Source organism: Galleria mellonella, unplaced genomic scaffold, assembly GCF_026898425.1.
Source record: "Galleria mellonella isolate WM207_F2 unplaced genomic scaffold, CSIRO_AGI_GalMel_v1 utg173, whole genome shotgun sequence".
Taxonomy (NCBI): Eukaryota; Metazoa; Arthropoda; class Insecta; order Lepidoptera; family Pyralidae; genus Galleria; species Galleria mellonella.
Genome location: NW_026442016.1, coordinates 8,305,025 through 8,329,422, shown reverse-complemented (window position 1 = coordinate 8,329,422; position 24,398 = coordinate 8,305,025). Strand labels below are relative to the sequence as shown.

General features: G+C 31.0%; 3 protein-coding genes across 3 annotated transcripts; 1 reads left to right on the top strand and 2 right to left on the bottom strand.

The window, feature by feature from the left end:
* Positions 1–5,327: 5,327 nt before the first annotated feature.
* Positions 5,328–7,677, bottom strand: LOC113515405 (retinol dehydrogenase 11-like). The gene has a single exon (XM_052893301.1). The coding sequence runs from the start codon at positions 6,436–6,438 to the stop codon at positions 5,476–5,478; it is 963 nt and encodes a 320-aa protein (XP_052749261.1). The 5' UTR covers positions 6,439–7,677; the 3' UTR covers positions 5,328–5,475.
* Positions 7,678–8,815: 1,138 nt separating this feature from the next.
* LOC113515421 (retinol dehydrogenase 12-like) lies at positions 8,816–10,448 on the bottom strand. Its single transcript, XM_052893302.1, has one exon. The coding sequence runs from the start codon at positions 10,404–10,406 to the stop codon at positions 9,456–9,458; it is 951 nt and encodes a 316-aa protein (XP_052749262.1). The 5' UTR covers positions 10,407–10,448; the 3' UTR covers positions 8,816–9,455.
* An 11,274-nt stretch (positions 10,449–21,722) lies between these two features.
* Positions 21,723–23,193, top strand: LOC113515479 (retinol dehydrogenase 13-like). Its single transcript, XM_052893343.1, has one exon. It carries the CDS (start codon positions 21,990–21,992, stop codon positions 22,956–22,958), a length of 969 nt encoding a protein of 322 aa, XP_052749303.1. The 5' UTR covers positions 21,723–21,989; the 3' UTR covers positions 22,959–23,193.
* Positions 23,194–24,398: the final 1,205 nt, after the last annotated feature.

Here is a 24,398-nt window from a genome sequence, read left to right as displayed (position 1 = left end):
TCAATTTTAATATCTAACTACGTTAATAATTTGACGTAAGTTTTACCAGAGGGAGACTTTGCACAAAAGTCGATTGCTTGGGTACCTCTGTCCCATTCGTGTTTCAACCGTAAAGCAGTTGTGTTTGCATGGTTGTGTTTCGGTTTGAAGGGTGGGATATAGCGTGAATTTATTGGGTACAGAGGAATAACACCTGAGTCCTCAGGAATGGCAACGCATGGGGGTATCATGGGAGAAACAGTATACTCTGTTATATCCATGGTACTGCTCATGTCTAGAGGCGACGGTTACCACTTCCATCAGGTGGTCCGGCAGCTTGTTTGCCATTCTAAGTTGTATAAATAATAATAAATATTGGATCAAAACGACTACTCTAATAAGCTTGCCATGATTATCATCAAATACATAAATGTTATCATTAAGTCCATTTGACGTCTGTTCGGTGTCATTTCAATTTGATATGAAATTGAAAATAACAAAATCATTTGAGAGAGTTGATATTTGCTTATTTATATTTTCATTTATTAATTAAAATTTGTAATGAAACATTTCTGCTGTTATTTTAACGCAGGTACATATTTTATTATATTAAATAAACACGATACTCAAGATTCAATGAACTGTTTATAGATTAAATATTCAGTCTTACTGAAACGTATGAATGACGAATATATTTATAGGGCAGTTACAAATATAAACACTGATACATTTCTTTGATTTAAATCGTATTTCCCTCACTGATTGGTGTATGCTTTGAGATTTTGCACAAATTAGTTTCAGGTACAAAATATAATCTATAGAGCAAGCTTAAACGTAGACTTATTTAAAGACTAGATTTAATTTTAAAATGCAACATTAAAATTTAAAAAATTATAGCGATAATTTACATTTTCTAACAGGTTGTGTGCCATTCTAAGCTACAAAAAATAAAATATTTGATTGATGTTTATTTACATTTATCACAATTATGTCTGATGTACTTTGATACACTTTGCTGTTGGTTTGTTTTACCGCCGAACATTTCCAAAAAAGAATACTAAATAAGGCCCTATGTATACACTAGCATAAGGTATAACACCTTAGTTCTCAGGAATGGCAATGCACGAAGGGTAACATGGCCGACACAGTACGCTCATGGATGCCTATAGACGTTCACATGCAGGTTATACTGGTAGTTACTATCGGTATAACGTTAACTTTTTTTTAATATTAATTATACTATTATAATGAACTCGACATGCCTTCCATTCTGGGCAAGTGAAGCCGCAATATTCGCTGCTATGTACTTAAATTCATATGTAACAAACAGAATTTAAAGTATTACGATAAATCAACGCAAAACTGATTCACAATCGCATCGTTTGCATTCAAAACTTTTCTGCTCAAAAGCAGTCTTATCATAAGCTAAAGTTACATGAATAGTACTCACAGAGAGTTGTATCGGAAATGTAGAGTATTGGCTACTTGCGAATATAAAACTTTTACAAAAATCTCCTTCATTCTTTTTTATTGGGAAAATATTACAAAATTCCGTCAGCAAAAGTTTGTAGATACTCGTATAATACTTACTTAGTTAAGAGTAGTATAAAGTCAGTCAAGAAAGCGTATTTTCTTGTGATGTGGTATTGCTTGTGAAATATAAGACGGCAAATGTGCATTTCTTTTGTAGAAATTCTAAGTATTAGAGCATATTAGCATTTAAATTAAAAGTAGATATTTAAATATATAGGTGTATGTAGAAGATAGATCATTTTCATTGATTTTGTTTGTGAAATTGATGGTTAAAAACATCAACTTAGATTAAATTAAGAGCTATCTCTGAAATACAACAATATTTTAACAGCAAAAATTTTCGACTGGTGCTTTTATATAGACGATAGTCGATTTGGCTCTCTTGCAACAAAAGATCCTATTAAAATTTATTGACTTGGAATTTATTTTTTTGAAAGAAACCTCTACCTATTTTCAACCTACTTTAAAAAAGGAGAATGTCCCTTAATTCAGTTTTATATTTTATATTTGTTACCTCTGAACTCCGGCATTTATAAACCGATTTGTAAAAATATTTTTTATTTAAAAAGATATACTTTCAGATTGTTCCCATAAAAATGTAGTTTTGTAGTTCAAACAAAAATGTTAAAAAAGTTACAAAGATAACTGGTTCTGCTACATTTTTAGTGTTTTTTTTTTATGGAATAAATCTATTTGGAGACCTTTCTTCTTAAAAATATTAGAATATCTTAAAGATATTAAGATGTCTGCATACAAATTTTAAATCACATTGTCAACTTCACGTTCTTTATGAATGGGACATATCCCACGAGAATATTTGTCGTATACTTAGAGCAGTGTTTAAGAAGTAGAAAGTTTTCTAGACAAGGTTGAGCTGAGCTTTGGGTATTGTGCTATTTCTTTGTTGGTTCAGAGACGACGACACAGTTCGCAAACCGTCCAAGGGAATTCAATATTACTTGAAGTGGAGCGTGCTAGCAGCATTGTGCACTTTTATTCGCCAGTCCGCCAAATGCCACTCGGTGTGCTTCAATGATTGTGATCTCCTATTGTATCGAAAAACTGTCAGTTCTAGATATTTTTAACTTTACCACTGTAAGAGATCACTTTGATATTGATATAAGTCCGCCACTGTGTATTTGCGTTTTAAGATGCAATGCGGTAATGTGTCATTTTAGAGAAAGTCGTAACGTGGTGGCTGTCAACAATCTTGATAAACCTGATTGATGACTTTCGTGTCGCAATGTCAAAACGTAAGAGGCACCTCCCTAAGAGAGGTAAGTGCCTCCACCATTAACTGCCATGTTACGTAATGATGATATACGTAACGTAGGTTACCTGATATATTTATACCAATAAGACACCGATCTGGTTAGTATTCATAACCTATGACATTCATATTAAAATCTTTTTGAATAACAAAACTTTACTAATTTTTATATTTATTATTATGAAATAAACGTCAATGTAGCATTGACGTACAAAGATTACGGTACCTACTTTATGAAATAAAAATTTCAGTTTATTACATTTTTGCAATGTCAGCATGAATTGTGTGCAAGGTTTTGTAGCATCACCGTCATATTTCTGGAGTTGTCTAACCCTCAATGATGACTGTCCATTCATTTCCACCGTCGATCCGAAGTTATATTACTTTGGTGTCGGTTTACTTGGAATGTATACTGCATTTTTGCTGATGATTCTTGCTGACTTAAAATTTTACTGGTCTCTTGATAATTTTCAACATCAGATAGATTATTACATAAATCTAGTGAGGAAGAAGGTACGACGGGTTCAGATAGACCAAAGAAGACTAATATCCATGCAACAAAGGACAGAAAAACAGTTAAAGAAAAGCGAAATGTGTAAACAAATAGTGACAATGTTACGCAGTGCCCTAACTGTTGAAGATTCTCGTCATCTTATTAAACTTACTAATCCTACAGATATGGATGTCAGTACATCACGGCGTGACACTTGGAGTGATGGTGCCAGTACTATAGAATAGTAGTGACAAAATTTATTTAATTATATATACGTAATTGATATAAGTGTAAAAGTTTGGTGTAATTCCAGTTCCATAATGTTTCCACCTACGTATGTATCTTTAATATTGGCTAAAAGAATAGGGTACTTATTTATCGGCAAACATGATTATATTTTCGATATCAGACGAAGTGTTTTCTTTTGCCTCTGTTCCTATTATTTTCTCGAGCAGATATTGGGAGCGGGCGGGCCGCTGTTTGCTAAAGCAACGCGAATACCTTTATATTTTATCCTTTACACTCCGTCGGACATAAAATACAGTTCAAGAGACAATTACTATTATCCTCGTGAATACTTGTCATGAACATAGCGCTTTTGTGTCACAAAATATAAATAATATTCAATTTAACAGATATATGATATTATAGATTCCAGATCTATCTTCACCCCAGACATCTTATGGAATAGGTTGAGAGATCCATGTATACATTTTTACCTTCATCCATTTTTATACCACGTAACATACATTAGACGTGTATGCATTAGACGAGATATGGTACCATAGGAACTCATATAATCATAATGGGTTATATTTCCTTGCTAAGTGTTAATGTACATTCTCTATCTCTTTAATGGTAAATACGATTTAGTTAGATCAATGTGAGGCCAATTACTATATATGTGTATATATGTAATACATATAGTATATTGATAAAATAAAGAGAATTTAGGCACTTTTTTCCACGTACAACCATCCTTTAATTAACTTTCAGCAGCAGTATTTCCGACCCGATACGGTATCGTAACTTTCAAGAAAAGAGAAACACTTGCATTTCCTTTGGTGTTGCAGATGCTTATGGTCGGTGGTAGTTACTTACTATCAGGTAAGCTGCATGTTTGCTTCCTGTGTTATTAAAAATAAGAAATAATATATTAATGCTAGCTGGTATTATTTTCCGGAAACAGTGCGTAATGTAGTATAATTTCGTCGTTGAAGTTTTTTTTTTGGGCAGTAAGTAGTTGTAGTCTATGCACACGGTGGTGCGATCCCCAAAAATTTATTATATATATAATATAAATAAAAAGCAAGTTACGATTTTGTCTTTATCACTATACACCTGTATATTACTATCATTAGAATTTGTTTTATTGCATCTTATCAATTCGATCATGGAGCCGATGATAATAGTACAAATAATAAAAATTGATTGAATAACGAGTCATTATTATTTTGACTAATTAATTTATCGTCAAGTTTTAATTATCACAAATGGAAAATTGTATATTTACTAGAATGTTTATACACCAAAGAACAGTTTGATCATGTATTTTTGGAACTGTTACTATTGTAAAATCTGTTACGCTATAAATTCACAGTTTCAGCCTATTGCTATCTCCGAAAGTATTGATATACTTGGTTATGACAGCTGTATGAAAGGGCATTGTTCGTTTTCTAGAGGCATTTAAAAGATAAGACTTTGCTGATATTTATAATATCAGTGCACTCAATAGGGGAAACCTCACTTCATTTCCGTATACAGATGTTTATCTGGTTAGAGAAATATAAATATGAAATAGCAAATAAAAGATAATTACCTGTATAGTTTTTATATGTATAATTTTTGCAATAATTATTAATATTCGGTAATCTTTGCCAATACTTCTGGAGTTTGGCATGATGATATGTATTAGCTGTCAATATAATGTACCAAATCTAAATACACATATGAAAAATATTTGCGACAGATAACTTGATAATTTTAGTATTTCGACCGGCTTTATTTATTATTGAATTATTAGAATATACGATATTTAAATAAAACCACTACTGAAACAAATATTTATTTAATTTTTCTTTCTGAGATTAAAAAAGAAAAGATGTTGGTAAGTTTAAGAAAATACATTATGTTTAAACTAGTAGTAATGTAAAAAAAATTGATGATCCATGTAATGGATAACAGTACCATTTATTATTATTTAATTATTTAGTTTAACGAGTCTTTCAGACACTTCCCACAATTTCCGAGCTAGATCTTTATCTTGAGCCAATTTAGAAGTAGATGCCTGTTGACAATCACTATAATAATATCCGCTAACGCCCTCTACTTCCGGGGACACTGCCAAGTAGATGGTCGTCTGTGCACCTTCCCATCTAGATTTAGCAAAAGCTCTGAATATTGGACGTAATAAATTCATAAATTTCAAAAACATACTTTGATTCACTACATTGGCTATAATGTCAGTATCGACTCCTCCTGGGTGTAACGAGTTAATAGTGACGCCGGTGCCTTTTAAGCGTTGAGATAATTCCACTGACATAAGTATATTACATAGTTTTGTATTACCATACGACACTTTACTACTATATCTTACTTTATCCATGTTCAGGTCATTAACGTCAAATTTAGCAAATCTATGGCCCATTGATGAAACGTTAATAATTCGACTGGAACCAGTTTTCTTCAATAATGGTAGTAGCAAGCAAGTTAAGAGGAAAGGTCCCAAATGGTTAGATTGCATATCGAGCAGAAGACCATCTGTAGTTTTTGTATGTTTAGCACCAACCATGCCAGCGTTATTAATAAGAATATCCAGTCTTTTTTCGTTTGTGAGAATATTTTCAGAAAACTTTCGTACGGAGCTTAGTGATGCTAAATCCAGTTGACGGAAGTGGACGTCATGATTACCGGTATCCGTGATGATATTGTTCTGGGCTGTCAGGCCGCGTTGTTCATTTCTGCAAGCTAGAATGACTCGAGCACCTCTGAAGGCCAAATCCTTTGCAGTCTCATATCCAATCCCTGTATTAGCTCCTGTTATAATAACCACTTTACCGACGAGATGTTTACTACACTTACATATACCCAAAGTTAATTTTGTATAAAGTAGACCGATTAAGACTACCGCGAAAATAACTAATACAAAATACATCAGAAACATTATAGTCGTGTTAAACCGATACAAGTTTGAATAGTACTGATCTATCCGAACGTATTTTTTATTTAAAATATTTATAGATAAGATATTTAGGTGTTATAGTATTTTTGTAAGATTAATTACGACATTTCAGTTTATTCAGGATGACAAAGCTGTTTATATTTACCAGTTGGACACTGCTGGGCACAGGGGTCTTACTCTTTCCACACAAGAGGACAATATTAGCTTATAATATCTATTAAATACTTGTTATAATAACAATATATACTAAAATATCTAAAATTTTGTTAATTAAAAAGTTTCTTGGAATCGAAGCTAATGAAAGTACATAGTTGCCTTTATTAAATTGATTAGTCAATATAGGGAAGTTATAATATGAACCAAGTTAATAGTTACATTATTACTTGTTACAGTGAAAATACCCTTTATATTAACGCCTTTTCTCATATAAAACATTGAAGACAGAAGAAATATCGAGCTCGTTGTTTATCATATATTCTTATCGATAATTAAAAAACTGATGGAGCCAAAATTCTTTGCATAGTTGTCTCTGTTCTACTACTGTTTCTAATATGAAGCTTGTGCTTTTTCATGCTCTCGGCCATGTTGTTCATTTCTGTAAGGTAAAATGGTCTAAGCCTAATCCTTTGCAGTTACGGATCCTATTCCGAAATTGTCTGCTATTATGATGACCACTTTATTGAGGAGATGTTTACTATACTTACATTTTTATATACAGTAAATATCGAAGCATAATAATATTAAATTAGTTGTGCACAATAAATTGCTACACAAGCATGATTTTTCACCAACCTTTTAGAAGTTTGCTTTTTAATAACAGTATTGATAAGATAGTATACCAATATTCGGATTGATAAGAAAGATATATACAGTTTTATTTAGTTATCGTACTTCCCTTCATTTTAGCTCGTATGGGAAGTTATAATAAGGTGCAATTGGCGGTAAGATTTACTCGTATTTATACATCTTTTATTTTTATTTGCCTACCTCGCTCGGATTTAAAGCTAAGATAAACATTGTATGTTTACGATACATAGAAAAGATTGGTATAATATAAAATAACAGAATATAAATGTATATACCAGAGGGAGACTATACAAAAGTCGTTTGCTTGGGTACCTCTGTCCCATTCGTGTTTTTACCGTGAAGCAGTTATGTTTGCATGGTTATTTCGGTTTGAAGAGTGGTATATAGAGGAATAACACCTGAGTCCTCAGGAAAGATAACGCATGGTGGGTATCATGGGCGAAACAGTATACTCTGTTATGCCCATGGTATTGCTCATGTCTATATGCGATGGTTACCACATTCAGGGCCGTCAGCTTGTTTGCCATTCTAAGTTACATAAAAAAATTTACTGTATTAGGTATTATTCTATGAAGGCTCATGTATTTATTACAAATATTTTGTTAAATTCTGTCAACTTTATTATTAGTATGCATGCGACTGCCAACATTTAATGACATGTATTAAGGATAATCTGGAATTCTCTTTTTATGATACTAATAGTAGCTCTTTGAATTATAAATAAATTCTTTTTGCTTTTTATGAGCCCACAAGCACATGTTATCCCTAATCTATGCTTGTAATCGTAGATAGAGATATTCAATAAAATAAAATTGAACATGAAATTATATATTAACAAATAGTTTTTGATTTATAATAAGCAAAATAAATTTCGTGTATTAAAATTATTATGTGATCAATTTGAAAGTACATCTCATCGATTGCTAAAAGGATTGTTAAAATAAGTTAAGGATTGGTGAATATGCAAGACGAGTTATAAAATTTATTTCTTACAATTAGTTAAAATACAAGAATGTAACGTTTTTGGGATTCCGTAACTCAAAAGAAAAAAACCCTTATAGGATCATTGTGTTGTTCATCTGTCAAGACCCTTTTTCTCAAAACGCGTGGAGGTATCAAGCTGAAATTAATTTTAAAAAGTCAAGTCAAGCAGTCTCTTGAAGTAGTGAAAAAAATAAAATTAAAAAAAAGTATAATATTATCCTAAGTCAACACAATCAAAAGGTACGGCTGTTTATGGCGTATAATTTGATATTTGCAAGGAATCAAAATCTACAGGTTTATACTTCCTGTTGACCTAAAATCATAAAATTTGGCAAGAAGCAATGTTGTACAACACTAGTAAAGGAGAAAATCCAAAAATGTAGTTACATCACAATTTTTTGCGAAATACATTCTATGGAATTCTCAATATACGATTTCGACGCACACTTAGCTGGTTTTTTACAAAAAAATTGCATCCTTTTCGTACATTTTTTTCTCGCAACATCACTACGGGAATGAGCCTGGAGAGATATCGCGTGGATTTCTACGCATGAATTAGAACAAAAACTATTCTTATTATGTGATTTAATGTAGTCAAATGCTGTATTATTAATATAACAGTAATTTATTTAACTTAAAAAATACAATTGACACTTTTTGTAAACAAAAAAATATTCTAAGAAATTGATTCAGGTTCTTAACAGACTAAGAAATTCACGATAAGATTGTAAGTTTTAACAAGTTTGATACAATACTTCGATGACTCTGCAATATTAATAGAATAAAAATAATAATAAATACTACTCAAGTAGACACTGTTTTTAATATTATGAGCAAACTGCGTCATCTATAAGTGTAAGTATAAGTAAAAGAAGCATCTACAGTGGATAGCGAATAAATTATAATAGATAACTTTTATATTTTTTTTGTAAATAAATACATCTTATACAAAGAAAACACTTAGATAAATAAAAGCACATTGTTATGAATAAAAATACATTATCATAAAATCATAAACAAAAGCAAATTAGCGCGAATTATCTCATATAATACTGATTTGCCAGATAATTGTCTAGCAGACAAGGAAGTTAGCGTCATATGTTATATTCCCATGCTTCATTAAAAATTATGTATACATAACATTAAGAAAATTATTTTAAGAAGCTATTTTTGTTCTTATTCTCTCTTTAATGTATTTAAATTAAAGTTCATTCTAATTTAACTAGTTTTTCTGATATTTTCCACAGTTCATTAGCAAGACGTGTATCCTGAGCTTGTGCAGAAGTGGATTTTTGTCGACAATCGCTGTAGTAATAACCACTAACGTTTTCTACCTCAGGGGAGACAGCCAAGTAGATTGACGTTTGCGCACCTTCCCATGTTGTCTTGAACATGAATGGTTTAATCAACGGCCTAATACGATTCAATAATGGAACATCTGATATTATATTTGTGTCGACTAATCCTGGATTCAATGCATTCGCAGTCACTCTTGTCCCTTTTAATTGTCGAGCTAGTTCAATCGTCATTAGGATGTTGCATAGTTTTGAAGTTCCGTAAACTTTGTTTACATCGTAAGTTTCCTTAGTTTCATTCTCAAAGTTCAGGTTATTTAGATCAAGAGTAACTCTGGTATGTGATAATGATGATACGTTTATAATACGGCTAGGAGCTGAGGTTTTGATAAGAGGAAGCAGTAAACAGGTTAGGAGAAAGTGTCCAAAGTGGTTGACTTGCATCCCCAGGTTTAAACCATCCTCTGTTTTTACATTTTCCGATCCATAAATTCCAGCGTTGTTTATAAGTATATCTAGGCGCTTTTCGGTTTTAAGTATATTCTCAGCAAAAACTCTTACAGATTTCAGAGAAGCAAGGTCCAGTTTTTGGTAGTGGACATCCTGGTTGCCGGTTTCCGAGATGATTTTTTCCCGAGCCGTGTTGCCGCGTTGGTCATTTCTGCAGGCTATAATAACACGGGCGCCTCTTTCTGCCAAATTTTTCGCTGTTTCATAACCAACGCCCGTATTTCCACCTGTTACAATAACCACTTTACCAACTAAATGTCTGCTACATTTACAAATACCTAGTGTTAATTTATTGTATAAGAAAATAAAAAATACTAATATAATATTAAATATAATGAATGATAGTAACAACATGCTGCTGTTACGATGACGCACACACTACTGATGTGAATTTTTTACATTATCTAGTAGCACATGAGTAAGTATGCTTACAGAGCTCAAGCTTCATATAAGTAATGAACTCAATTGTGGTATGATTGAGACAACTGCGCAATTGCGTATCTAAAGTAGCGTGTATTTACAGTAGGCCGCTTGTATGTAGTTTGGGCTCTGTAGGTTCTTACTCCAAAAGTAGTATGTGCGTCATCGATTAGATTATTTCAGATTACAACCAATATGGTTGAGATGAAGTTTCTATGATTATAGTAAGTATGTACAGTACGGTATAAAATGTTTATGGTATTCAAAGTTATATTATATACCTACATAGAGTAAAATGGATAGTTTTACATTTTCCTGTTAATTATAACGAATTATTATTACTGGCCATCTTTCGACATGAATTGCTTCATGCAAAAACCTTCTATAACGTAAGTTCTGACTTTTAACCCTTAATGTTGAATGTTATAATTTTTGATTCCCAGTCATTTATTTAATTCATCAGCATCATCATATCAGACTTTAACTATCCACTGCTGAACATAAGCCTCCCCCTTGGGGAGTTTTGCCAGTAGTTGCCATGCTTGGAAGGCGGATTGGCAACCGCATTTAGGCTTTGGAGATATTTTAAGAGGGACGCTGCTGCCCATCCTTTGTCCTCCCTTAGTCGGCTCTTACGAAACCCACGGGAAAGGAAGGGGTGGTCTTATCTATGCCGGGACCACACGGCCATTTTTTTAATTATCTAAGAATATTTATTTTATATTAAAATATTTAACGTCGGTCCTAGCTCTTGATTAGGGCAGAGTGTAATTGTTTTTTTGTACTCTTGGGTCGACACTTTCAGTTCACTTCGGTTTTATGATAAATAATAATTTCCAAATTTCAAGAATCAAATTGACTTTTACTACACACATCAATACTTATTTAGTTTAAAAAAGTAGCTCTAATTAGAATACTCTTGCTTCGGATTTTTAGTTATCTGATCTGACAATACTACACACGCGCCTCTCAAAAGGCGTGATTAAAAATTTTATTTTGCGCTAGCATTTTTTTATCACATTTGGATTTTTGCTGGCAACATTCATATATTATCAGCAATCTGAAATTATGTGGCAGGAGAATCGGTGAATGTAGGTAGTACAAGATCGTATTATATAGCAGTTTCTGGAGGGCTATATCTAGTAATGGACTATTAACTGTATTATTTGTCAAGACATTTATAATTTTAATATGACACTTTTTATCTACTAATTATATGTGTACCACTATTATTATGAGTACAATTACTAACTGCATCATTATTGAGTTTGTTGCAGTCGTCATTAAGGGTAATTTACGACGTTCATGGTGCAATGCTTCACAATTTATATGAAGGTCATAAAAATACCTAAAACAACAACTAAATAGAATTGTATGTTAAACTTCTCTAGTTATTTTCCATGGCTTGTTTCGTGAACCATGCAATTGTCACTCATTTTAGCAAAAAATATAGTCCTATATAAAATATTCACAAATACTGTGACTTTCTGAAAGTATTTTTAGTATTCAGAAACTTATGGTTAGCTGGTAGAGAATGCCATATGGCATTAAGCTCGCCATTTGTACAAAATTTTATTGTGCAATAAAGAATAAATAAATAAATAAATAACTTCAAATATACAAAAAATCAAATGTTACATCTATAAAATATAAAGTGCGCTAATAATGGTAAACAAAAATGACCTAGTCAAGTATATCGATTTAAAAATAGAACTAAACGATGTTTTAAAATAGTGGCCAGGCAGTTCAGTTTCTTCATATAGAGGTACTCTGATATTTTACTACTTACACCTTTCATTAGCTAGATTGTGATTCTTTGAATATCTTAATTTTAAAGACTTAGCTTGTTCAACATAATAAGTATAAATTCATAGTGTGAGAATATCCAGTGGTCCAATGCCATCGTCATGATTCGAACGACTGCATAACAATTTGGGATGCATTGCTATTTATTATTTAGAGGAATCTATTGGACGAGTGGGAGAAAAGACTTCCTCAGACCGGGATAATATCATTTAAATCTGTCATGCCCTACTGATAGACGCGCAATTCTTTCCATTATAGGAGATTATTATTATAATGCTGAATAGGGACTGCTGTAGGATTTTATTTTGAGTTGTTCTTTTCTTGTGTATGGACTAGATTAGAGAAATGGTAAAGTAGCCGTTTTAGATGAATTATGTTTTCTTAATTATGGGTAAAAATTTATTTTTGTTTAAGAGGAATGGTGTGTGTGGAAATGGAAGTTTTCTTTGGCATTTGTAAATATCAATAATGAACTTGTAAGAATTATAATGTATATGTATATAGTAAGACAATTAACTTATTATCCATGTAAGCACTTATACTCGAAAAAACTTAGACAAATAATATTAAAATATATTTTTACTTTATTTTTCTACATTTAGAAACAATAGTTAGTTGCAAATTTAATACACATCAATCACAAAGAAAACAATGTTTTCATAGATATGCTATCTATGGATTTTTTTTTTAATATTAGTTTTGTTTAATATATAGTTTTTTTTTCAGCATAAAACATCCATAAACACTGAGAGGGACTATCTTTTCTATTGTTTTTTTTTATTTCGTCGTTCGTAGTAAACAAACTGTAAGTAAATAAATTGAAATGGTCACTAACAACTTTGGTAAAATGTAGGGATAATGGACAATAGTTTATGATTGGGTAAAAGTAAAGAGAATTGTATCAATTTTGAGAAAAAATATTTTAATTTTGGGGATAAATAAAAAAAAAAAAAAACAAAAAATCAAGTAAATAAAAAAATAAAGTAATGTTGAGCAAATAATTCATAAAAGTAAGTATATAACTTTATTTGTAAAAATGCTATTTTTAAAGATATGCAACCATTTAATTGATTCATAAATTTATGAATGAATATTTTGCGTCGATCAACATAGTTTAAAATAATATTCGTTAATCTCTTAATATTACTAATATTCCTAAATTATCTGTTTGGTATCTCTCTGCAACGACGTAGAATACCATTTTTGCTATAATTTTTTTAGAAGGCGTTAAATGGTGTAGTCTTTTTTAATATTTATAAATTCTTACTTACTATTTAAATTACTCAATTAATTTATTTAATTATTTTAATTAATAATAGCTTATATTCTTTTTTATGGGAAGAATCGCATTAGGACGTTAAAACTACTAACTCTTACTGATATTTTAGATGTGTAGTTTATAAAGCGCCTTAGATATACTCGTTTAAACAGATGAGCAGATTTCTATAACTTTTATACACAAATAGACTGTCTCATACTGTCTATAAAATGAATTGGCTTGCTTTATAATTAAATTCATGCGAGCAAAGTAGGAGTTACTTATATAATCTACAGGTGCACTATTATAGAGTAATAGTAGTAGGTGTAAAATATTTATCGATGTTTTATTAAGTATAATGATTAAAAAACTTTCTATTTATTTATTTCTATTTGCGAACTTTTTATATAACGAAAGTCTATAATTACTTGTGGACTTCAGTCCAAGTTCAACAGAAAAGGATTTTAGCGGACCGTAAAATATGGAGCTCCCGTTTGCAATTTACCAGCCGCTCACAACTCGATTTTGTCTAACGGCTAATTAGGTAAGTACCTACAGCTTAATTAATATTATAGGCTTTTATATTTCGCTAAGTAATTCATCGCTCCTGAAGGAGTTTTATATTACCGCTCTTTGAAATAACGACAACCGCGAAATTATTAAGAGATGCTTAATAATGAAATGTTTTAAAGTTGATGAATGACTTTGGAATGATTTTCTTTTTTTTTTTTATAAACTCACTGTTTGGTAGCAACTTATTTCATGTCTTATTTATTCCCGTAGCAGGATAATGGTCTATTATTATCTGATGGCCAAGTGGGTTGGTACAGTATTTTATTTCGAGTGTTCTAACTTTTGTATTGGTATTGTGTTTAGTTACTTAAGTCGTTTCTTTTGCCTTCCTGCTCCTAAGGAAGTGTTGTTGTTGATATATTAAAATCCTCATTTTTAACATATCAACGGTCAATATAATAGTAATTATTAGTGAGTTATCTGATAAACTCTGATGTTTTATCTATATTTTTATTTATACCACGAATGAGATGAACAAGTTTATAGCCTGTCTGATGTTAAACGGTCACTGTAGCTTATGTTACACCAGGTGTGTCACGTGTGCTTTGTTGATCCTGAAGAAATATTAATACATTGCTGTAGTCTCTAGGAAAAACCTTGCCAGGGAACTCATTCTACAGCCTGAGTGTTCACGGGAGGTAACTCTTATTTATCACTACATGGAGCGTCAATTATTCCTAGTAATAAGTAGAAAAAAATTATTGTTCGGTTTAAATAAAAAAAAATTTTTTTTTGAGAGTAGTTGTTTATGACATTCATTGTCAAGATTACACCAGCAACATAATTAACTTCCGTGAATTAGGATGCGGCCCAAACAAATCCTCTGGTAATTGCTAGTTGTACAAATCGCCAGTCCATGCTAGAGATGTGTCGAGGCAACTTTTTTGGTGTTCGAGTATTTTAAACGATTATTCGTTAAAAAAGAAATCGTATCTTAACTCGAATATACGTTTGGGTATTCAAGTTTTTCATTAGACTTGAGTAATGTTTCAAATGGTTTCTGAAGTTTGTTAATAAAAATAATTAATACTCAGTTATTTAATAATTTTTAGTTTATTAATTAAGGAAAAATTTATGAAACGACGAAACAGAAGCATAAATACTTGACTAGCAAGTCTTCGAAATCACTATTCGAATTGCGTATAATATTGAGTATTTAAGTACCTATATACTGTAACGAGAATGTCGGAATGTTATGGTTTGTATTCTTTTTATATTTTAAATAAATTAAAATTATAAATCAAAATAGAATAAAAAATAAGAATTCAAACAGAGAACACGCTGCCATGATGGTGAATAGGTACATTTTACTTTTTGTCATCGTATTGAAAGCATTTTATTGTCATTGAAATAACGCGATTGAGCAGAACGTTTTCTATTACTAAATTTTGATTTCTGGTACAAACAAATTCTCCATACAATTTATAATTTAAGAAAAATATAAATATAAAATAATTTTATAAATATTGTTCCATTTGTAATATAAAAACAACAAAAATGCAGTCTAAATTATAAAGATTATTTTTCGTGTGTACCTTTCTTATCGAATACCTTGTAGGTATTCAAGTCAGTATTCGAATCAACCTGACTCTGCGTATCAATGGCCCATACGAGCCCTTAAAACCATAATTTTGTTGGGTAAAGTCGAGGTGGTCTTTAATATGACACCGTTCGCCAAGCACTCGGAGTAATGAGATCGTTTGATGTGATGTGATGCGACAAATTGCGAGGCAATACAAGACAAGGCCTTCTCGCCTCAGCCGGGATGACAGGATACGTCTAACTGTGAACTAGGTTAATACAGTTTCGCCTTCAAAGGAAATTTGACACACTCGTAATTGCTTATTCTTATATAATTGTGCCTTTAATTGTACTTCTAGAATTAGAATTATTCACGAGTCTGTTGTTTGTATTGACTTTGGGTGATTATATTTAAAGTTTTAAATTAAATTATTATAATATGCGAGTAAATTTCCTACTTGACAGTAAATTATTATAAATAATTAAGATTGTGTTCCAAAAAAAAAAAAAGACTTCAATTGTGGCAAAACCAGTTATTTTGATTTAATACTAAACTAGTGAATTGATTTTGATAAAATCTGTAAGTAGATTTTTTTTTTAAATAAAAAAGAATTTTTTAAATCAATTTACAACTGGCAGAGTTATGAGTTTAAATGTAAAAAAAAAATATTGAATTGAATAGAATACTTCTTTCTCTTTGAAATCTGTTGAAAAAATCAAGCCCTTTTAAACGTAATTTTTAAAAATCTTTTTAGTTTATGTTTAGGTTAATATTAGTATATATTTTTTGTTCTATTATTTTTATGTGAAATTCTGGTAATCGATAAATACAGATGGAGAATATTTTCAATATTGATCGTTTTTGATTCATGATCATATCTAATAAATTCATCGTATGATCTACATAAACTACTTTTCTAAAATGTAAGTAGATCTATAAACTTGTTTCCATTATGAATAATTTAGTATTTACTAACTGCATAATATTTTTGATTAAATTGCATTCAATAACTAATTACGATAGTCGCAGCCAGTGAGCACAAAACATTAAATAGAATAAAAAATAATTTTATACATTTAATTAGAATAAAAAAAAAGGTTTACAAAATGAAATAAATGAATAAAAATTAATAATTTACAATTAGTTAACTCTACCGATGAAAATATCACAATGCCTGTTCGAGTAAATCACGTAGACCACGATGCTCAAATGTATATTCAGCATTTTAGTATAATTAATAGTTTTGCATTGAATTGACAACATACCAATTGAGGGCACTGGAGCGGTGTGTAAATACATTTACCACGTGTTGGAGGTGATGCTCTTCATCAGCGGTTTTCGCAAGGGTTGTATATGTAACAGACTAAATAACAAAAATGTAAACGAAGATATAATTAATTATAACAAACGTATAAACAATAATTAAACAAAACATTTGACTTAATAAACTATAAAACAGTAGGTACTAATTTTGATAATTTATCATAATTTGCAAATTTTTAACGTGTTGCCTTTAATACAATTTATAATATTGTTGTCCTTATTCGCGCTGTGTTTACATTCCACCAACATTAGTTATTATGACTATATTAATTTTCTCAGGATTGAAGTTAAAAAAAGTTATATTTTTTGATGCGAAATAAGATCTTAAATGAGAATTGTTAGGAAATGGATATTATCGCTTATATAGAGGAATTCTTCAATCTAAGAGAGCTAATTATTAGGGAGTTATATAGACAATATATTATTTTCGAAAATTCTACTTACCTGTGCAAAGATGGCCCGGATAGTGATCCGGCCCGGTTTATCCTGTCCTAATATATTTATTGGGATTGCAAAAAGTGCACAAAGATATGCCAGTATTTCATTTCAATTGTAAGTAAATAGTAACGTGTTGCTACTTACGACTGAAGTAAGATAGTTGAAATATACCTTCAATATTAACATATGATTATATGTTTTTTGATCAGATTATAATGGAATGGAAAACCTCGCTTGAGCTATCGGAGTACGCTGACGGGGTAGTGAGTGGTGCTAAGAGAAGAGGTAACCAGGATAGCTGGCCCTTTGTAACCAATGGAATAAGATTTGATCAAAATCGTTTTCAGGAAGAACCGCGTGGAGATCTACCTGAGAGTGTATATTGCTTATAATGTACTTTAACATCCTCATTACTAACTATCCCTTTTTTAACGATTATATGGTTTGCATTTTAATTAATTGATCTTTGGTCAATATATTTATACTTACTCGTTGTTTTGTGGTATATTTATCATAAAATGTCGTAGGTTAACCAAAGATAAACAGGCCATTAAAAAAGTATCCAATAAAAATAATATAATATTTTCTGTAGGTTTCCATGTGATTTAAGTATAAAATAATAAGCAGATTGATACTAACCGACGTTTAAATAGAGTTCCGTGAAATAATTGAATATATTCTATTGATATCTAACCTCGACTCTTTTTCCGAAATGGCACGATCTATGTACCTTCTTTATACGAGTATAAGATAATAATATATTGACATTGCCGGACGTCACAATTGATTCCCAAGAAATTAAATTTGATTTTCTACGTGACCTTTATAATTTAATACATGATATTATAGGAATTCAAAATTGGTTTTCAAAAAATACATAAAAATCTGTTCTATTTCAAACAATTTTTTCTCTCCTAAGAGAAATTATTCGTTGTTAACGTTCGAATAAATGACCTTCTTTCTGACCTTAATTAAAATTAATAATAGACAGATATTATTGGATATAGTAAGGTGACATACTGGAAACTATATCGATTTATAGATTACAGAGACGATGAAAAACACCGACATTTATTTGAATGACGGCGGTAGGCTCGTTATGGAACGTAGGATTCTAATATGTTTGCCAAAATATGGGCAAATAAAGTATTTACGTTCTCCTCAACGGTACTACCTAGTTGACAAATATTTCTGACGTGAATTACTACCCTATTAGGGATTACAGTCGTGAGTTGGGACCGCAGTTACTATCTTTAATCTAAGGTTGTAAGCATATTCATTTTTACTGTAGGATGTTAGGACGGTTTTCATGAAAAACGTTCTAACTTAGATATGTTAATTTTAACCTCGATTTTTTTTAAGGTGACATTAACTCATTTATTATTAATAGTTAACTCTGTATTTTACTTAATAATATTATTATACTCCGTACTGTATGATGGTGGAGTCAAGAGGATCGTCGTCTAAGTGTAAGCCCTGAAAGTTAATGAAAAAAGAGGTTATTGTCACTTGATTTTTCTTATTGCTTATTTATTCCCCTTTATGGGGTAGGTTTCTGTTCAACAGTGAATTGCTAACGGCTATTATAATAATAATTAAGTTCCTTACTAGACTATGTATACTATAAAACCTGAGATGTCAGATAATACATTTATTCCGTGTTTATCAATTTTTATACTAATTGGTTGAATTGTTAAGGCACTAAAGAGTAATAAACAAACAAACAAACTCACTTTCACATTTATAATACTGGTAAAGTTAGGACCTGGCGTGAAAATGTATTTATGAATATTTTATTTGTTTACGTACCTTTTCTATACGTATTTAACAATAAACAAAACATAGAATGCGGAAAATATTAATCAGATAAGGGTTGAATCGTATGCTTTTTGGACTAATGCCCATGCCATGTAGGTTTATGAAAAGGTAATCAAAATTGAGGTTTCAGAATCAAAATTAATAATTCGAACTTTGGATATGAATGAAGCATCCTCTGTCTAATTGTACCTGTGTTACATCCCTCTGAATATATCCAACGTCAAATTACCAGTAACTCAGTGACTGACATTTGTCTAATGGAATGGGAAACCATTAGGTATGTTTAGTGAACCAAGTTGTAGGACGGTAGTGGAGACACACGGTATTCTTGAGATGACAAAACATTACTTATGACCAAGTAGTTCGAAAAGTTTTTTTTTTAAATATAAAAGAAAGAAAAATCAGTGTCATGTTCATCTAATTACAATTGGTGGTCAAATATATAATTGTTATATTTATAGTTTATTTTGTTATATTTTTAGTTTACTTAATTTCGTATAAGTAATTTCGTTGAGTAAAGACTAGTTAATGACATTGAGATGTACTCGTACATAGATATTTAGTTATCACAGTAAATACAGAAAACGTTGCTAAATCTGGAAAACGATTTTACACTGGTGCTTGGTGAATAAACTTGTTTTGGGCAAAAATACTTTTCCTCGTTCCTCCTTGTTTGAATATACGGAAGCAATTGAGTTAAATAAACAATCATGTACTCTGATGGAGATACGTGTTTAGTTACGTTGATTTGAAAAAGGTTATATAGAAAATTAATTAAAAATGTACAAATATTAGGTAGGTGTGTACATGGTAAATATTTGTCGTGCAAGATTGCAAAATTATAATTCTTCTTATAAATCGATAAATTAATGGATAATATATACGAATTAGGTATACAAATGTAAATTCCTTGATGCAATGTTATGACCAAGTCAGCAGTGCAAATAAATAAATCTATATATAGTCGTTTATTTAAGGTCGGTAGTAATGGAATACTTATTATAACATGGACCAATTTTTTATATAGAGTCAATTTTACTTTAACAATAATATTTCGACGACAAAAGTAGTACCTACATTTTAAAAAGAAGTAACTACATATTCATGAAAATAAAGATTTGATCGTAACAATCGTAAAGTTAGGTATTACATTTTTTCTGAGTTTATGGTTTCAGTATTGATTTAATTTGGATTATTTAGTAAGTATGAGTATATGTGCCAAATAATAATTCTTAATTTTCAAGGTCTCTGTAAATGCAGTCTCTGTAATATATCAATTATATATATATATACAAAAATAAGTAGGCACTACTGGTACATAAAGCCATTATTAGTGTTATTACTATAGTAATTGTATGTTATATCTTTATCTCTCAATGGTAAGCTAGACATTATTTCAATGTTTAGAAATTAATAGCACTACTGCAATGAAGGTTGTTAATTATTGTGGGGACAGTATATGTATGTATATATCTTTTTAATGAAAAAAATGAAGATGAAGTGGTAACCCCACTTGCGCTATCGGTATACGCTGGCGGGACACCAGTGAGGGACGATAGATGAGACTGAAGCCGGCTAATTGGCTCATTGTAATGAATGCATCAATCATTAACTACGATGGTTTTCAGGAGGAACCGCGTGGAGGTCGACTTGTTAGGGTATATTGCTAGTAATAGACCTGTTAGATGTCATTATTAACAAACCCATCCCCCCAATGAAAGCAGCTTAATTGACCTATCGTAATAATTAAGCACGATGATTTCCAGTGGGAATCGCGCGGAGGTAGATCTGTTAGGTTATATGCTTAGCAATGGGGCTGTTCGACCCCATTACTCACAAATCCTTCTTCCTCCTTGGAATTTATATCATATGTTTAGAAAGCAAAATTAGAAAAATATTATGTATTCAGGAATGTGCTTATAGGTCACAAGAGGCGTATTCATGTAGTTAAGATTATAGAGACACTTAGTTGAACGTTTATTTGATTTGATCAGTTTTAAATACGCCTGTCTTATACTCGTATAGTTGGTTGCACATTTACCATAATACAGATTTATGTTAACCACATACAAGGCGAAATCGAAATAGAGAGTGTTCTACTAATAACATATAGCGTTCATCAGTCAAGTTAGTACAAGAAATTTGAAATTTTTATCAATTTTTCTCTTACGATTCTGTGGAAAAATGGACCATTTAATTTAATTGGAACACATCTTTAAAAGACTATAAATAGTATCAATTTATCATTATATGTTTGACACTATATAAAAAAAAAGTCTCATTTTTCTCATATCAATAAAAAATCATAATGGTAAGAGAAATTGTAGATATATATTGTTTGCTTATTTTTTGTATTATTCAGATGTCTAAAATTTGCAGACTATAAATAAATCTACCGCTATCAGGATTAGCAACCGTAGTTAGTTTATATAAATTCAAGGTGATATCGTTATATCACTGAACAAAATTCAATGACGCGTTACGCAATCCGTCAACTAACGAGATGCCGCCGGCGCGGCGCGTACGCACGTTTGGCATCAACAACTAGTACAGCTATTATATTACTAGTAAACGAACGTAACTTCGTTGAGGACATTTAAAAATGTAAAGATATTGATCTTTGGTTGTTTTATCTATAAAGTACATATAATACAGAAATAGATACCGCTTATCGCCTCCTCATAACATTCCGTAACCTCTATATGTAATTTATATTTTGTATAATATATTCACCAAGTACAAACGTGTATAATATAACCTATATTGTATTAATCTACAAATGTCGGTGGCAATGATTTTGTGGACGTTGATTTTAATCCCAGTGCTAATTGTAGTGAGTGTGAAAATATATCAGAAACTAACATGTGGAATTTGTCGGTCGAGTGCGCACATGGTCGGGAAAGTCGTTATAGTGACCGGCGCGAACAGTGGAATAGGATTTGAAACGGCGAAAGACTTAGCCAACCGTGGTGCACGTGTGATCTTGGCATGTCGCAGTGTAAGTCGCGCGACTGCAGCGAAACAAATTATTGTAAAAGAGACGGGGAATAAGGATATACATATACAACAATTAGACTTGAAATCGCTTCGATCTGTTCGGGAATTTTGTGAACAGATAAAGAAAACAGAGAAACGTCTTGATGTACTTATTAATAATGCGGGTGCCGGGGGTCTCGGGAATTATACAACTGATGATGGATTACACGTCGGAATGCAGGTTAACTTTTTTGCATCGTTCCTATTGACGTGCCAACTGGTACCCTTACTGAAGAGTTCAGCGCCCAGCCGCATTATCAACGTTTCGTCTATGATTCACAAGTATGCTGAACTTGACTTCGATAACTTGAACATGGAGAAATATTGGAGTGATTATCAGGTGTACGCAAATAGCAAGTTATTTATAAATCTTATGACATTGGAATTAAGTAATAGATTAAAAGGGACCGATGTGACCGTAAATGCTTTGCATCCTGGAGTGGCTGCAACGAATCTGTTTAGAAACATTCCAAATGCATTTATTCGTCAATTAGTTGAGAGAACTTTAGGATTCATGTTCCAAACACCATGGGAAGCATCCCAAACGTCTATTTACTTAGCTGTCTCACCAGAAGTGGCTGATGTGAGCGGAAGATATTTTAGTGATTGTCGTGAAAAGGAACCTTCGAAGTTGTCACAAAATCATGAACTAGCTAAAAAGTTATGGATAGAATCGGAGAAATTAGTAAAATATTCCTTACAAGAAAATTAGATATTGTTATATAATGTTTACATTGTATTGGTTATGTCTATGTAAGAGTAGATAAAGGTCTCCACAAGCGACGAGACTCTCGGATTGAAAACAGAACAAGAGTGTTTATTTTTATAAAAGTTACGTTCCTTTATAGAATATAGATGCCTCTCAATGCAAATAAATAACTTATTGTTATTATTAAAAATTGTTATGATTATTTATATTATTCTAATAAACAAAATTTATAAACGTTTATTTCGTTTTATAATAATAATAATAATGTATAGAGAAAATAAAAAAGTATATATGACTTAAAGCATAAATACTTACAAGTAAGAAATAATACATGAAAAATTGTTGATAAAAATTTTTTGACATATCCCATGTAGGTATAAATTTTTCATTAATTCTATTATTCAGTTTCAGATTAGTATATCTATTATATTAGTATGTTTTGCTAGAAAAATATTATTTTGCTTTCTTTTTTTATGTTGTCTTTTATCTTATTTTTTCTCATTTACTTTATTTGTAACCATTTTATGCTTTAATTACACTAAACATATCCCCTTTCATTTATATAAGAAACAGGTATATTTATTTATTACAAATTTATCACTCTCCATGAAAAGATAAAGTTTTAATATGAAGTATTTTGTATTTGTATTGTAAGCCGTTAACTGTCAATTGTCATAGCCTCCCTCATAATCCTCTTTGGTTATATTTATATATATTTTTTTTTATGGGTGATAATGGAATGGTAACCCCACCTGCTCTAACGGTATACAGCGGCGGGGCACCAGTGAATGATAATAGGTGAGGATGAAGCAGGTCAGTTAGCCCATCGTGACGAATTCAACAAGAATTGTTCACGATAGTTTCCAGGGGGAACCACGCGGAGATCGACCTAATAGGGCATATAGCTAGCAATTGGGCTGTCAAACTCCATTGCTAACAATCCCTTTCCCCCAATATATTTATATATTAGGTTATATTAGGTATACAGTGCGTAAATTGATATTATAGATTATGTTATAATTATGTTGTCAATTGATTAGATTATTTATTTTTTATAGCACATATTAGATACTAATCAGTAACTATCAAAGTCCTTGTTTATATTTTGGCATTTTAATTTAGTTTCACTTTCTAACAAAGAATAATAATTAAATATTGTATCCTATTGATACGTAATTTTTGTTAAAAACATCTAAGACTATTAGATATATATTAAAATTTAATTTTTTTTTTAGAAGATATGATAAAGGTCATATCTTTGCTAAACTCTAAGACCTAGTTGCTCTGTTTGTTTACTAGGACAGATTTGAATTGCAACAAATATAAAGAAAAATCTCACTTAAATTATACCTAGTAAAGATCAGATTAGTGTGAATTTTATATTGGTGTCTAGTAATAACAATTGTATCTAATTATTTATAAAGTGTGACTTATAAGCAGTAT

Excerpts from the sequence above, each read along its gene's own strand:
- LOC113515405 (XM_052893301.1), bottom strand. The coding sequence starts at position 6,438 with ATGTTTCTGATGTATTTTGTATTAGTTATTTTCGCGGTAGTCTTAATC.
- LOC113515421 (XM_052893302.1), bottom strand. The coding sequence starts at position 10,406 with ATGTTGTTACTATCATTCATTATATTTAATATTATATTAGTATTTTTT.
- LOC113515479 (XM_052893343.1), top strand. The coding sequence starts at position 21,990 with ATGTCGGTGGCAATGATTTTGTGGACGTTGATTTTAATCCCAGTGCTA.